The sequence below is a fragment of the Pan paniscus genome, chromosome X (genome assembly GCF_029289425.2).
Source record: "Pan paniscus chromosome X, NHGRI_mPanPan1-v2.0_pri, whole genome shotgun sequence".
Taxonomy (NCBI): domain Eukaryota; kingdom Metazoa; phylum Chordata; class Mammalia; order Primates; family Hominidae; genus Pan; species Pan paniscus.
The window spans coordinates 149,055,744-149,070,008 of record NC_073272.2 but is presented as its reverse complement, the minus strand read 5'-3'; the positions used below and the strand labels follow the sequence as shown (position 1 = coordinate 149,070,008).

Here is a 14,265-nt window from a genome sequence, read left to right as displayed (position 1 = left end):
TGGAGGGTGTAGGTAAAGTTTGTTTATGCTTCCCACAACCTCCCCCTGTTCGGTCCGGACGGTTTGTAATTGGGGTTTGCTTTATCGCAGCAAGGCCTGATAGGTAAAGTCTTCTATCAGGCTGGCTTCACTGCGGTGCCTAGATAAGGGCTTGGAAATGTAAAAAGGTTTGGGGGAAGGGTGGGCAGCACGGGGAGGTTTGCGGGGAGTGTTGGCAGTACCAAGAAGCTCTTTGGGGTGGTTTGTACCTAACAGAGAACTCACTCATTACCACAAGGACAGCACCAAACCATTTATGAGAGATCCACCTCTATGACCCAAACACCTCCCAGTAAACCCACCTCCAACGCTGAAGGTCACATTTCAAGATGAGATTTAGAGGGACAAAACAGCCAAACCACATCAATGACTAATCTGCTCTGTCTTCTGTTTTTGCTTTCTTCAGCCATTTTCTGCTTACAAAGACAACTTCTTCTGCTCAGATCATTGGAACACTCATTGTACTTGAGTAAGGTTGTAAGTCTGAGAGTCTGACCATGTGGGCCTATTCTGGCCCTGTTGCTTCCTCACTGCAGAACCTGCACCATGGCTCAACCCCTCCATGGCCTAGCTTGGCTCACTGGAGAAATGGGCTCATTCCTAATATCCACCCAAGAGATGGGTGTGCACAGTAAATGACACAGACTAGCAGAGCACTTAGCACAGCAGATTGACTATGAGTTGTCCAGGTCATTGGCGTTTTGAACAAAGAATTGAACAAAATGCATAAAGTAGCAGAGGAATGAAATGCAGGAACAAAGCAGTGAAAGCAGGAATTTATTAAAGTGAGAAAGCCCTCTGCAAGGTGAGAGTGGGTCTGAGCAAGTGGCTCAAGGGCCCAGTTACAAAGTTTTCTGGGCTTTAAGTGCCCTATTTGAGGTTCTTAATGACTACCCCTTATCTGGATGAAGGATTTGGTCTGTGGCTAATTAAAGGCTGAGGTGAACTGGCACCCTATGCAGATGAAGGGATGGTCCCTGCTTGGCCCACGGTCAACAAGGCACCCTCCCCTCCCTTTCCATCTGAGATGTGGTGGAAGAGGGATGGTTGTAGGGAGAGTAGCCTCTGATCCTTTGTTACTCAGCATGGAGAGATGGGGTTTTTGTCTTTTGGTTTAGCTTTAGGAAGTTTGTGTTAATCAGCCTTAGGTTTCCTGCCCCCAGACCCCGGTGTTTTCCTTTTGATCCAGCTTTGGGAAGTCAGAGTGAATTGGCCTTAGATTTCCTGCCTCCAGACCCTGGTGTTTTCTCTTTTAGGAAGTTAGCACAGAGTGGCCTTAAGTTCCCTGTTTCTAGACCCTATTTTCCTGTCTCAATAGGAGCTCACAAGAATTGTTCTGTTATCACTGTTCTAATGTGGAGCCATGTCCAAGGATGCTAAACCCCACTGAGCTCCTGGTGACATAGAACTTTCCTCATCCAACATGTATTGAGGGCCACATTTGCACTGTGGTCTCCGCCATCCTCATGGGCCTCTTAGTCCAGAGGGGAGACGGCTCATCAACATGCCCAACCTCATAGGAGTTCGGGATCCACCCAACCAATGGTGGAGAGCTGTGCTAGGCCAGCCCCTGGGAATAAGCCTTGCCAGCTGACCTCATGGAGTGACCTGGACCCTGAGAAGCTGAGTGACTTCTGGGTTGAAAAGGGCATTCCCATAGGGGAGGCAGCACAAGCACCCTTACCAGCAAGGAAGTTCACAGTGTGCTCAGAAAACAGCACCAGAGGGAACCAGAGGTTGATGTAGGGAGACCCCCTGAAACTACTGCTATGGAATAAAAGATGAAATGCTCCTGATTATTGTAAATACATAATTGCATGCAGGATTGTGTAAAGACAATGCCAGGTTGGACTGCCAGAATGAGCCAACAGCACGTGATGTGCTTTCCCCTGCAGAGAGCCTATGAATGGACGTGCAGTCAGGGAGGTTTCACATCACCAAGATTCCTAGCCTAGAAAAGCAGATGTTCATAGCTCTGGGAATGGAATGCGATCCTTGTGGGGAGCCTATAAACGGATGCATGAGGAGCACCTGTCCATATGGATAAGCTAGGGCTACAAACTCCCTCACGTTGCCACGGCTCTTCTAGGCCTCTTCAGGGTGAAGGCATACTCCCTTCTGAGAATTTCTGGTCTAACCGGTTGTCTAGCTTCACGTCCTGTTTCTATGGATTGTTTGTAACCAGCTTTTGCTGCAACTGTTACTGCTGATTAGTATCTTGCTAATCATAGGTCATGGAAAGACTGTGTTTCTGTTTTAAGGCTCTGTTAGAAACTACTGATGCACACACTATATCATAAATTCTTATCCCTGTATACTGTACTTCTGCATACAGATGTTATGTTAAAGAATTACTTCATCCCCATGTGACCATCTCACCTCATAATCAAATGACCCTAAATCCCTCACTAACCTTCCCCTGCCCTCTCACTAAACTTAATAATAAATGCCGGTATATCCAGTGCGTTGTTGGCACCGTGGGAGCAGAAGGCGGTGACCCCCCTGGACCCAGATTTTGCTATCTTGCGTGTGTCTATTATTTCTCGACCTGCCGATCTGCCTGGGAACAAAGAGAGAGCACCGTTGCATTGCAGACTGCTGGCCAGATCCCGCAATAGGTTGAGAGTTGTCTTACCCAGGACCCAGCATCAAGCAAATGCTGAGTGAAGGAGGGTTAAGGGCAGGTGGCATGGCGGATACCTGAGTGTGTGAGAAAGAGCAGCCCAGTGGCTAACGAGGCTGGGAAAGGAAGGCCTTGGAGGTGTGAGGAGTTGGTGCCTAAGCAACTGACAAGTTCCGAGCCACAGTTTAGAAAGACTCCTCTGGGGTGGGATGAACCAACTGCAGGGACACATCCTGGAGCCTGGGAGAAATCAGCAGGGAAGAAGATCCTGAGAGGCCACGGGGAGGATGAAGAGGGCCTGGGGGATCGTGCGACAGGCAAGGCCTACACAGCAAGTCTTGGCCTGTGGCTGGCCTCATACCTTGGGGCCCCACCATCAAGAGCTCAGCACTATTCTTGATTGCTGCATAGCTACAAAGAAGCTGCAGCGAGTCAGCACTGAGACCGCTTTCCACAGGGCCACTGGTCCTCATACCATAGTCAGCTGTGCTCTGCTTGGGTCGCCTGACCATGATGATTTTATTCATAATGCAGCAACGCAGAGGGGCCATCTCAGGGGCTTTTGGAGCATGGAAGAGAAGACCAACCATTTTCCTCAAAGTGGCTTGCAGGTGGCAGGTGACTCATAAAGAATGTCTGAATGGTTGCGGAAGGTTGCAGAGCTCATCTTTGGGGACTGAGGAGGCTTAGCCGGAGGAGGCTGGATTTCCCACCATGACTCTTCTGGACTAGACTTAAGTCAGTGCCCTGAATATTCCCTCCAGGGGACAAGAGGAGCTTGATGTCTTAGACTCGAAATCCCAGTGTACATTCTGTGACTTAAAACAAAGGACAATGGTCGCTAATGGTCCTATAGAAGCCACATGACATAGTGTGACTAAATCAAATCAATACCAGCTCTTGGCTGAATGCCACCGTGTAGTTTCCCTAGTAATTTTCTTCATGATCGTTCCCCTCCCACCCAGTGGCCAAAAGCCTTTATATAAGTAATCAGCAGAGTTTATAAGTTCGCAAAAGCCACAACAAAATGTCATTCTCAGTCTTAAGAATTCCCCTATGAAAAAGCACTTCGGTATGTAAGTGAAAGATACCAGCTGTCTAATTGCATACTCAAGGATCCTCATTTAGAGATGTCACCAATGGCCTCTATTTTAATATTTAGCCTCAGAGTGTGTGTGCCTACAGGTTACACTGAGTCCTTGAACAAAACCTTTGTAAACCTGTTTAAAAAGCTTGGTGACCATGAACCAAGCCTGCATTCAGGCACTGGGGGCACCATGAAGGACTAGAGAGCCCTGAGATTGAAAAGCACCTTGGAAGAGCCTCTTCCAACCCTCTTCGCACTCAGGGCCGACCCTGAGTGGGCAAAGGGTGCTACTCAGTGGGACAAGGACCCAGGGTCCTTTCAGTCTGGGGCCTTTCCACTGTATCACTCTGTCTCCCTATACAGAGTGAATATTAAGAACAAAGTTGTCTTTAATGGCTAGAGAAAATGTATCACCAAAAAGACTGTCGTATCCTCTCATCTGGGGTTGAACATGGCTTTCATTTGGGTTTTCTCCCTCCTCCTGCCCACCCCAACACACACTCATACGCTCATCTGTTTTCAAATACATAATGATGGCACTTTTGTGATGGATTACTTTAATCAGGTCTAACTAGACAAGCAGAAACTTTTCTTAGGCTAGTCTGTGTAAAGCAGGCCTCAGAAATGAACATGTCTTGGGCAATGAAAACAGTATTTATGGGCAAAAATGAAACTAAAGGTAATCTCCTGTTGTGATCTGCAAGAGGGTGAGATGCAGGGGCAAGCAGAGCTCCACAGGAGACTCCAAAGCACAGCTGAGGATGTGGCCATCCAACCACAAATGGTGCTCTGGGTAACACAGTGGTAGAGGAGTGAGGGGAGTGCTCCCACCATGCTCAGGCACAGCACCACTCTGGGGACAACTTGACCAAGGGGAATAAGAAACACTTTATCTGGGCCCACTGGAGCACATCCAACCAATCATTAGGAGTACCTGGAAGAGACCAAAGCAGGAAGGAGATGGGGGGGGGATTGGAAAAGAGGGGTGCTACCACACAGATCAGGCCAAACAGCCTGGTAGGGACCACCATCTCCTAGAAGGCAGTCACCCATGAGGGGTCCATCTGAGTCAGGCAGTCTTGGTGAAACCCAAGCTAGGGATAACTAGGGGCTGGCTCTTGAGCAAATTAGAGGCCAGCAAATGGCCTCCCCTGTCTTCAGGGTTGGGAGTGGCCATAGAGCCATGGTTTCTCAGCTCATCTGGGGCCTGGCCCTATGACACAATGTGACTGTCAGAAGATGGGAGACTTTTCTGGGACCTTGAACCATGCCTGTTTATACTTTTAGAAGAGGGAGAAGCTGAAGGCCATGCCACCTGTCTACTCCCCCAACACCTGGCCAGGGCCCCCTCTCCAGATTGGCTGAGAGCCACCTTTGTGACATCATGTGACAAATACAGCAGATGATGAGTTAAGCCACTGGTTGCCCTGATACCGAGACTCTAGAATTTTGTGGACAGTATTTATTGGGCACGCCTACTCTGACTGAAGGCATTTTGGACTTGCTAGGACAGTGATAAGGGCCTTGGGTACAAAATGCTCCTGATTCTGGTGTAGCTCCATGGCGAGTCAGAACACTGAACAGGAATATGAAGCCAAGCTGGCCCCATCTGTTGGTGGAGAGCCAACAAGCGGGGGCCCATCTGGTTCTTCACCTGATCCAAATCCAGATTCCAGCGAGGTTTTGGACAGGCACGAGGACCAAGCCATGAGCCAAGATCCAGGCTCCCAAGATAACTCACCACCAGAAGACCGAAACCAACGCGTGGTCAACGTGGAAGACAACCACAACCTTTTTAGGCTCTTCTTCCCAAGAAAGCTTTGGACGATTGTGGAGGAAGACACATTCAAGTCTGTGAGCTGGAACGATGATGGAGACGCCGTGATCATCGACAAGGATCTCTTCCAGAGGGAGGTTCTTCAACGGAGAGGTGCAGAGAGGATCTTCAAAACAGACAGCTTGACGAGTTTCATTCGCCAGCTGAACCTCTATGGATTCTGCAAAACACGCCCAAGCAACTCTCCAGGAAACAAGAAAATGATGGTAAAGTAGAAAGCATTTCTGTAATCCCTTTTCTCTCTTTCTCAAACATATCTTCATAGGACACCAATTTAAATAATATACTGTAAGAGCTTAAGTGTCAAAGATAGCATTTGAAAATGTGAAATATTGTTTATTGAAAGATGAAAAGTATAGAACTTAAAAAGTATGGATTTTGATATTAAACTACAACCCCCTTAGAGATAATGTAAGCATCATCTTTTGCAGACCTGCATATTACCTCTACGGGGTTGCAGTTTAATATCAAAATCCATGCTATTTATATATTACTGCCTTGATCTATGAATTGTTTATCTTTAGTCAGGTCATGCTGTAGAGCATAACCACACTTGCTGCCACTTAAAGCATTCTTTTCTCCATTGCAAAACAAAATCATAATTTTGAGAGGTGGGAAAGGAATAATTTATCCCAGAACAACTAACATGTTTCATTTTGTTTCAGATCTACTGCAACTCCAATTTTCAGAGAGACAAGCCCAGGCTCCTGGAGAATATCCAGAGAAAGGATGCCCGCAGAAACACCGCTCAGCAAGCGACCCGTGTCCCAACTACAAAGAGAAAGAATCTGGTAGCTACAAGACGCTCCCTACGTATCTATCACATCAATGCCAGGAAAGCAGCAATCAAAATGTGTCAGCAGGGAGCCCCCAGTGTTCAGGGGTCCAGTGGCACCCAGTCCTTCAGGCGCTCTGGCATGTGGTCCAAGAAGAGTGCCACTAGGCATCCCCTGGGAAATGGGCCCCCTCAGGAACCAAATGGCCCAAGTTGGGAGGGCACCTCTGGGAATGTCACATTTACATCTTCGGCTACTACCTGGATGGAAGGCACAGGGATTCCTAGTAGTCTGGTTTACTCAGATAATGGTAGTGAAATGTCTTTGTACAATATCTGTTACTACGCTCTGTTGGCCTCCCTCTCAGTCATGTCTCCAAATGAGCCCTCTGACGATGAGGAGGAGTAGGAAGGCTCCTCAGATTACAAGCGTAGACTCTGTGAACAGTTCAGAAACACTGCAAATTCGTGAACTCACAGGCCACTAATGGCCCATAAAAGTTGCCATTTTTTAATGAGAAACACATTTTTGGTCTTAATAAAGAAAAACAAAATTCCATGGAAATAAATAATAAACAATTTAAATGAGAACTGTTGTCTGTGTTTTTTTTAACCTTCTATATTATATACATCTCATTGGCAGAAACCAGGGGAGGCTGGAAATCCTGTCCAAGACAGGCTTTGGTCCCCATTGTCCTTGTTTATTTGGAGAAGCAGCATTTTCACACACTCAGCAAAGGATGTTGCTAGGAAGTGTCGAGGCCAAGCCCAGGAAGACCTGGTCCCCTGAGATTGGCCTGCTGGTCAGGAGAAAGAATAGACGCCTGATTCCGGCAATATCTTCCTGTATCTTCAAACAGGAGATTGTTTCCTCATGGGTCCCTCCCAATGTTGCCAGGAAGTGTCTGGTCAGCAGCTCAGCATCCCTAGCCTAGCATCCAGGGGCCTCCAAAGAGGCCCACTTGAAAGTCAGGCCACCCCATCTGCCATGGGATGTACAACCACCATAACATCCTGGCTCAGAAGAGAAGGGCCACTGCAGTCAATTCCTGGGGGGAAATGCCCATCATCCTCATGGATAACAACTAGAAACTTTGCTAAATCACCAAAAAAAAAAAAAAAAAAAAAAAAAAAATTACTACAAAATAAGACAACACTACTGATCACATTTCCAAGTTAACCTCTCTCTACTAGAGCTGTATTTTGGATGTATTGCTAGGATAGGAAGTAGCTGTGTGATGCAGGTAACACACATGCTTCAGAAACTGACAGACACTTTCAGAAGAGTGAGAGTAACCTGAAAGGACAGACAGCTGCTCTAAGTCTGACGTCCTCTTCATCCTGGATGAGTCGGTTGATTAACGGCTAGTCACTACCAGGCAAACATTCAGTGCCAGGTCCCAGACTTTCTGTAATGTCGCCTGGATGCTAGTTACACATTTGATGAGTTTTGACCAGAACAAATCAGGGGAAAACATAGAACGAAGCCTCAAACACTAACCAGTCATCTACAACACATTTATTTGTACAATCCAGAAACTAGCAGGACCAAAATTAGCAGCAATGCTGAGACATTTACTGGCAGCTTTGCCTTCTACCCTAAGGTCAAAGTACTTGAGACATTGCCTGTGTGCCTAAAGAGGCATCACACAAGGAAAGCCCCACCCCCTACTTCCTTCATCTGAGCAAAGGAACCTGTTTACATGCACAGTGCTTAGTGGGTGGGCCTCTCCAAAGCAGTGGAAATTCATCTTTAACCTAATGTATACAGGTCTGCATCACGATGGCAAATTGAAGGTGTCATGATTTAGCTGGTTTCTCTGGAACATTCCTTTCAGGAGCCCACACTTGTCACACTTCATGCCCCAAAGGGATCAGGTGCTCTGGGATGTCTACCTGGAATACATCCTTGCCTCCTTTCCTAGGTATGGGCTCCAGTAACCACCTGGGGTTTGAAATCACAGTCAGGTACTTCTGCTTCAGGTTGGTCAGTACAGCTTGATTTTCTAGTTCCACAACCTCATCGGGAGTTAAGTCTTCGGGGCATTGCAAAGTTTCCCCAATGTCAACGAGTCCTGTACACAAAGAGAGATACACATGAATGCCTTTCACTTCCATAGCCCAAGGCCTGCCCATGTGACAACACAGTTACTCAAAGTCACAATCAATAGAGAGTAAGACGGCATCAGCAAAATGACAAGAAGGGAGTCAAGTCCTTCTTCCGTAGCTTTGATAACGAACCAAACCCGATTCAGAAAATGCTGGGAGAGGCAGAGGGAGGGCTCCAGAAAGGCAGAGGAGAGGGCCTTGTCCTCACGAAGCCACACAAGTAAGAGGCAGGTCCAAGCCAGACTTCTGAGGGCAGCGGTTGCAGATTGGAAGGGCACCAGCCACTGCCTGCGAAGCTACAGGTGATGCCTGAGCAGGTCACCAGGGGACAGGTGCTGATGTCAGGCCTCAGTCACCTAGAGGTTAGGGGACTTTCCCAGGGTGCTGTGAGTGGTGGGGCTGGGGCAGGTTCATGAAGCCAGGCAGGCAGCCCAATTCTAGAGGCCACCTGACCCATTCGGCGGGCTGGGCTGCTTTTCATGGTCTCTGCCACACATGTGCACTCACGCATGTATGCGCAAACACACACAGCCAAACACCACAAACACCACGTGCACATGGCCCTGACCAGGCTTCTCACTGAGCTCAGAAACAGAACTGCGGCCCAGAGTGGAGAAATGATTTACCAGAGCTTGCGGAAGCCAGCCATACCAACCCCCAGCCCAAGGTCCTTGCCGCCCCTTTGAAGGTGTGGTGCCAAAGGAAACTGTGTTATACACGCCAATCAGTTCAGATGACAAGAGAAGCCCCCAAATTCCCAAGCAAGATCTTGGGCGGCAGCCCTAGGCGTTGTCTGCGCATTTGGTACATTGTCACTTACCCGCTATCACTCCTCGACCAAACTTTTCCCCTTCCCTGAGTAAGGCCTGAATCTGAGCAGGAGTCATCCCGAGTCTCTCCACCAGCAGCTCCTGCCAGGCATCGCCTTCCCAGTTCCTGTGAGCAATGTGGACAGCGATGGTACAGTTCCGCTGGCTGCTCAGCAGAGGACGCCAGCGCGTCTCCACAGTCTTGATTCCATTTAAGACAAAGCCAGCATAAGGCTGCCGGAAGGAGAGGCAGCCAAACTTCATCTTCGCAAGCGCCCCGGGCCTCCCGTGGCCTGCGGAAGCACAGAAGCGCATCACACGCCAGCCCTTCAAGCTCATGGGCAGTGGCCTGACCTTCCCCCCGTGTCTCTCAGGTGGCCTAAATCGCACTGACCTTGATGGTCTGCTGCTTCCGTCTGTCACTGATGTCGAGCACCACAGCAGGCCCAAGGGAAGGGGCTGGGATTCGGCTGACTCAGGTCCATCCCATGGAGTCTTTGGGGCTGTCCGGAGTAGGGTGGGGACAGCTAGAGGAAGGCACAGGCAGGATAGCATGTGGTCAGTGCTATGACAGAGGTCACCGAGCCCTAGGGCAACACAGAGGACAGAGGGCCCCCTCGGCCTAGCCAGAGTGGAGAGTCGGGGCTGGTGTTAGCCCTCTTCCAGCACAGAGGGATAGTCCCACGCTCTGCTTCTCTTCCCTTTCCCCTGCTGTGCCCTGCCAATACTCTCAGTGCCCTGGCCCTGCCGCCACCAAGGCACTGACCTTCCCAGCTCCTACTCCAGGGCTGCTGAGCCCACATCGTTGATATCCAATCTCAGCTCTGTCCTCAGGATGCACCGTGACCTCAGATGGCCCTCAGTCAGACATCTCCTCTCCACCCCTCTGGGTGCCACCTTCCTCAAGCCCCTTCCCCCACCACTGCTCTCCACTGTCAGCAGACGCCCCTGTCCCAATCTGAGCTGAGAAAAGAAGAATGATAATCAGAACAACTGGCAACCCCCCACACATGCCTTCCACGTGCCAGCCTCTGGGATGGCATGATCCTCGGATCATCAAATTGAATCTTCAAGTAACCCAGCAGGGTCAGTGGTACTGTGAGGCCCACTCTATGGCTGAGGAGAATGAGGCACCAGCCCACAGTCACACGGGCTCTGACTTCCCACAACTCTTGCCCAGCCTCCTGCGTGTGTGGCTTGGGAGAGGGTCCCCTCCTCTTGCACGGAGGACAGCCCTGTGCCTTGGAAGGAACCCTGGGCTTGAAACCAGAACTTCAGCCCAGTCACAGACTCTTGAGATGCCTCAGTTTCCACATGGCTGTGAGGATGGGAGATAAGGCACCAAGAGCACCCAGCCCAGTACGTGGCACCTAACAGAACAGTCAGAAATAGTGGCTGCCCTCACCCCTCAGGCCCGTGGCCCCGCCCCCTGGCCCTGAACTCCACCCTTGAGCTGCCCCTACTCCTCTCTCTGTCCTTCCTTTCAACACATAAACGCAACCTCTAGTACGCTCTATGATTTTAAGAAAATATACCCACCCTCATGAGACAAAGCCCTGATAGGGCCAAAGCTGCCTGGTATTCACTCCTTTCCCAATCTGCACTGCAGCCTTCTGAGCTCCAGATCTCCTGCTTTTCTCCCGCCTCTGGGGTGAGCTGCCTCAGCCGAGCCGGTTGCCTGCTGTGCTCTGGACCCTGCTCCTCTGGCTCACTCCGGGCCCTGGGTGCCACCAGCCACCATCTATGCTCGCTCGGCATCCCTACTCTGAGCACACGCGCGCCTCCCGCTCTGCCTTCCTTCTCTTCAAGCCTGAACAGCCGAGACCTCAGAAGAGCTGTCTACATGCGCAGTCTCTACTTCCTCTCTGAACCTTCTGCCCCCACCCCCACCTTTCTCCCTTTATTCCCCACCCCCCCACCACCCACTCCACTGACTGACCTATCCCCACAAGCACCCATGGCCGGCCTCATGCCAGTCCTGTCTTCATCTTAGTCCATGCTCAGCAGCCCCAGCATGGCTGGGCACACTCCTTCCCTCCTTCTGGGACCCCCACGTTGCTCACCGTCCTGCTCTGAATCCCGTGGTGCAGGCCACCCCCCTTCAGACAGCCTTAGGTGGACAGGCCCGTACATACTCAGGACCCCAACCATCACCACCAAGTCCACCTCCCTTCCACCTCTGTGAGTGGCATCACCAGCTACAGTGTTCCTGCCCCAGACCTAGCTGCTCTCTGCCCTGCCTTTCTTTCCCACATCTGCGGCCCACATCCCGTGGCACTGTGTCCAAAACCGACACTGAATCTGATCCCTTTCCATAATCTCTATGGCCACAATCCCAATCCAATCCCCTAAAACCCCCTGCCTTCTGAAGAAGTCTCCTGATAGCACCCCCACCCCCGCCTCAGCACTTGTCCTCTGCACTCTTGTGACCACACTGCCATCGGAATGATCTTGGTACAGGGACAATGAGATTATGTCACTCCTCCACTGAAACCTTTCAAGGGCTCCCTGCCCCAACTAGCACAGAATCCACACTTCCTCTCAGGGCACTCAAGGTCCCTCCTGATCTGGTTTCCCACCCCAGCCACGTCCTCTCCTCTCCCCTTTATTCACCACCCTGAAGCCACACAGGCCTTCCATCCCCTGAGGGAACATGCCAAGCTTGTTTCTACCTCAGAGCCTTTGTCAGTTGTGATGGGTTGCATTGTGTCCTCTTAAAATGCGTATGTTGAAGTCCTAAACCCCAGCACCTCAAAATGTGGCCTTATATATAAAAACAGAGTCATTACAGAGGCAATCAAGTGAGACTGAAGCCATCAGGGCGGACCCGCATCCAATGTGGCTGGCGTCCTTATGAAAAGGGGGATTTGAGAGACAGTCACGCACACAGGGAGAACACCATGAGAAGATAAACGCAGAGATAAGGGAGATGCTTCTACAAGCTAATGAGTGCCAAAGATTGCCGGCCAGCCGCCTGCAGCTAAGAGAAAGGGACAGACCAGATTGTCTTTCACAGCCCACAGAACAAACGAACCTGGCCACCACTTTGATTTCAGACTTCCATCCTCCAGAACTGCGAGACAATGATTGTCTGTTCTTTAAGCCAGCCCCTTTATGGTCCTTTGTTTCAGCCATCTTGGCAAACTGCTGTTCCCAACACATCTGCACAGGCTAGGGCACGAGTTTGCCATTTGACAGCACATCAAGCCCATTCTTTCCACCTGACAATCTTCATCTACCTTGTTTTTCACTGCCTGGGTGATATCCCATTGTTGGTCGTCTCATAATTTGCCTGACCATTCCTCCACTGATGGAGAGTTACAAGTTGCTTCCCACTTTTGCCACTAGAAATGACATTACCTCTAACACTCGCTGTGTGAAGACATGCTGAAGGAAATGCCTCGGCCGCCTGGCACGCCCATCTAAGATGCTGATATCTGCCAGCAAATGACTTTCCACAAAGACTCACCCGTGTACCCTCCACCAACCCATCCATGGTGCCATTTCCTCACACACTTGTGGCCCCTGAGCATGATTATTCTTCTGATGAGTGACCAAAGATAACCAGGTTCCTTGGTTCTGGATTACTTCTGACGGAGGCTGAATGTCCCCCACAGGGCCTGGCCACTTCCATCGGGATAAATGGCTACAGTGAATGTTTGCCTCTTTTCTGCCGCCCAGTTTCTTAGCCAACCCTTTTCTCGTCATCACCACAAAATCACAACAAACGCCAACTGTGTGTGTGTGGAATCCCTAGTAGGAACTGATGTAACTGAAAAGGCAAGAAGGGGACTGAGTCCCCTCCTACCTGGTGCTGCAGAGAGTACCTGCTTTACGGCCAGAGGAGGAAACACTCTTCCACTTAGCTTCTTTACCTGCACAACAAGGAAGATAAAGAGGAAAGGTCATTAAGTACAAGACAGCAAAGCTGGTTAATGGCCCTAAGAAGGTCATGTACTTAGCAGGCATTGGAAACCAAGAAGAGCTGGGAGGCCTGGTCTTATCAGTAACACACAGGTGCACATCACAGTTTGGTTCTGCTAATCACAGCAGTGGGACCCTCCGCACCTGTCTGGGTCAAGGACCACAGGGTGCACCAGCCCGCAGGGCAGAAAATCATTTCACCATGTTGAGCAGCATTCTTGCAGCCAAGCATGCTCCATTCGAAGGGAGAAAAATGACACTTCCCCTCCCATTGTCACGGGGCGAGTGTTTGTGACTCTAAATCCCATTGTCCTCAGCTTAATTCTGGGTAGGTCACGCTGAGCACGGCGCCACAGGCCACAGAGCTGTGCACCGCCCGGCCTCAGGTCCAGGCGAGCTCACAGCAGAAGGGCCAACGGGAGGCAGGGAAGACCGGACTGAGGTGGGGCCGCTGTGTGTGGAGCAGCACACGGGCTTTCCACTCGCAGACGCACGTCGCGGGTACACGCGCTTAGAAGGAGCGGAGCCGAGACCCTGCCGACAGCAGGGGACAGGAAAAGGCGCCTCGGTCGCGGCCCGCACGGGTTCCCAGCCCCACATCCAGGGAAACCCCAGCCCTCAGGTACCGTCCGCAAGAAGGCTGAGCACACAGGCTCCCGCACCATGGGCCCTGGCACCTGTCAGCCCCGGCAGGTCTCACGGCCTCCGGAACCACGGACCCTGCGAGTCGTGGGTGTCTAGGGCCGACTCCGGCTTTTCGCCACAGGAAAGAACAGTCCTCTGCCTCCCCGAGACCCAGCGAGGCCACCGGAGCCAGGACGATGGGCTCCCAAGCAAGGAGACGTGGGCCGCTGTGAGAAGAGGGAGCGCCTGGCTAGTGTCCAGGCTGCAAGGTCGTTGCCGCTAACTCCGGGAAACCAGTGGCCAGTGACAGGTGTTAGCGGTCTATAACTCTTCCGCTTTCATACAGCTCCCGTCATCCCTTTCACGAAGAACGTACGTGGGCGCGCAATCACGCATGTATGCACACCACGCACGTACGCGGGAGGCACGTACTCAGCC

At 50.8% G+C, this 14,265-nt stretch overlaps 2 protein-coding genes across 9 annotated transcripts; one reads left to right on the top strand and one right to left on the bottom strand.

Annotated features, from left to right (window-relative positions):
* Positions 1-345: 345 nt before the first annotated feature.
* On the bottom strand, positions 346-14,176 carry LOC117974216 (protein EOLA1). Of its 8 annotated transcripts, none has more exons than XM_055106147.2 (6): positions 13,830-14,174; positions 13,088-13,154; positions 9,674-9,806; positions 9,291-9,406; positions 8,258-8,436; positions 346-5,746 (listed from the first exon to the last, which is right to left on the bottom strand). In XM_055106147.2, the coding sequence occupies exons 1-6, from the start codon at positions 13,866-13,868 to the stop codon at positions 5,738-5,740; spliced, it is 543 nt and encodes a 180-aa protein (XP_054962122.1). In that variant the 5' UTR covers positions 13,869-14,174; the 3' UTR covers positions 346-5,737. The 8 variants fall into 8 exon arrangements, with proteins under 8 accessions (XP_054962122.1, XP_063457573.1, XP_054962121.1 ...); XM_055106146.2 differs by lacking the exon at positions 346-5,746 and adding an exon at positions 6,831-7,458 and having other exon boundaries at positions 13,830-14,176; XM_034951036.3 differs by lacking the exon at positions 346-5,746 and having other exon boundaries at positions 7,866-8,436; positions 9,291-9,572; positions 13,830-14,170.
* Positions 4,915-6,950, top strand: LOC112438732 (heat shock transcription factor, X-linked member 3). Its single transcript, XM_024927413.4, has 2 exons — positions 4,915-5,792; positions 6,252-6,950. Exons 1-2 carry the CDS (start codon positions 5,310-5,312, stop codon positions 6,768-6,770), a joined length of 1,002 nt encoding a protein of 333 aa, XP_024783181.2. The 5' UTR covers positions 4,915-5,309; the 3' UTR covers positions 6,771-6,950.
* Positions 14,177-14,265: the final 89 nt, after the last annotated feature.

Bases quoted from the DNA above. Each gene is read 5' to 3' on its own strand.
- LOC117974216 (XM_034951032.3), bottom strand. From the start codon at position 13,868: ATGGTGCGGGAGCCTGTGTGCTCAGCCTTCTTGCGGACG. The intron at 9,407-9,673 runs GTCAGTGCGATT...CATTGCTCACAG, and splicing joins GGAAGCAGCAGACCATCAAG to GAACTGGGAAGGCGATGCCT. The intron at 8,437-9,290 runs GTAAGTGACAAT...CTTTGTGTACAG, and splicing joins TGGTCGAGGAGTGATAGCGG to GACTCGTTGACATTGGGGAA.
- LOC112438732 (XM_024927413.4), top strand. From the start codon at position 5,310: ATGGCGAGTCAGAACACTGAACAGGAATATGAAGCCAAGCTGGCCCCA. The intron at 5,793-6,251 runs GTAAAGTAGAAA...ATTTTGTTTCAG, and splicing joins CAGGAAACAAGAAAATGATG to ATCTACTGCAACTCCAATTT.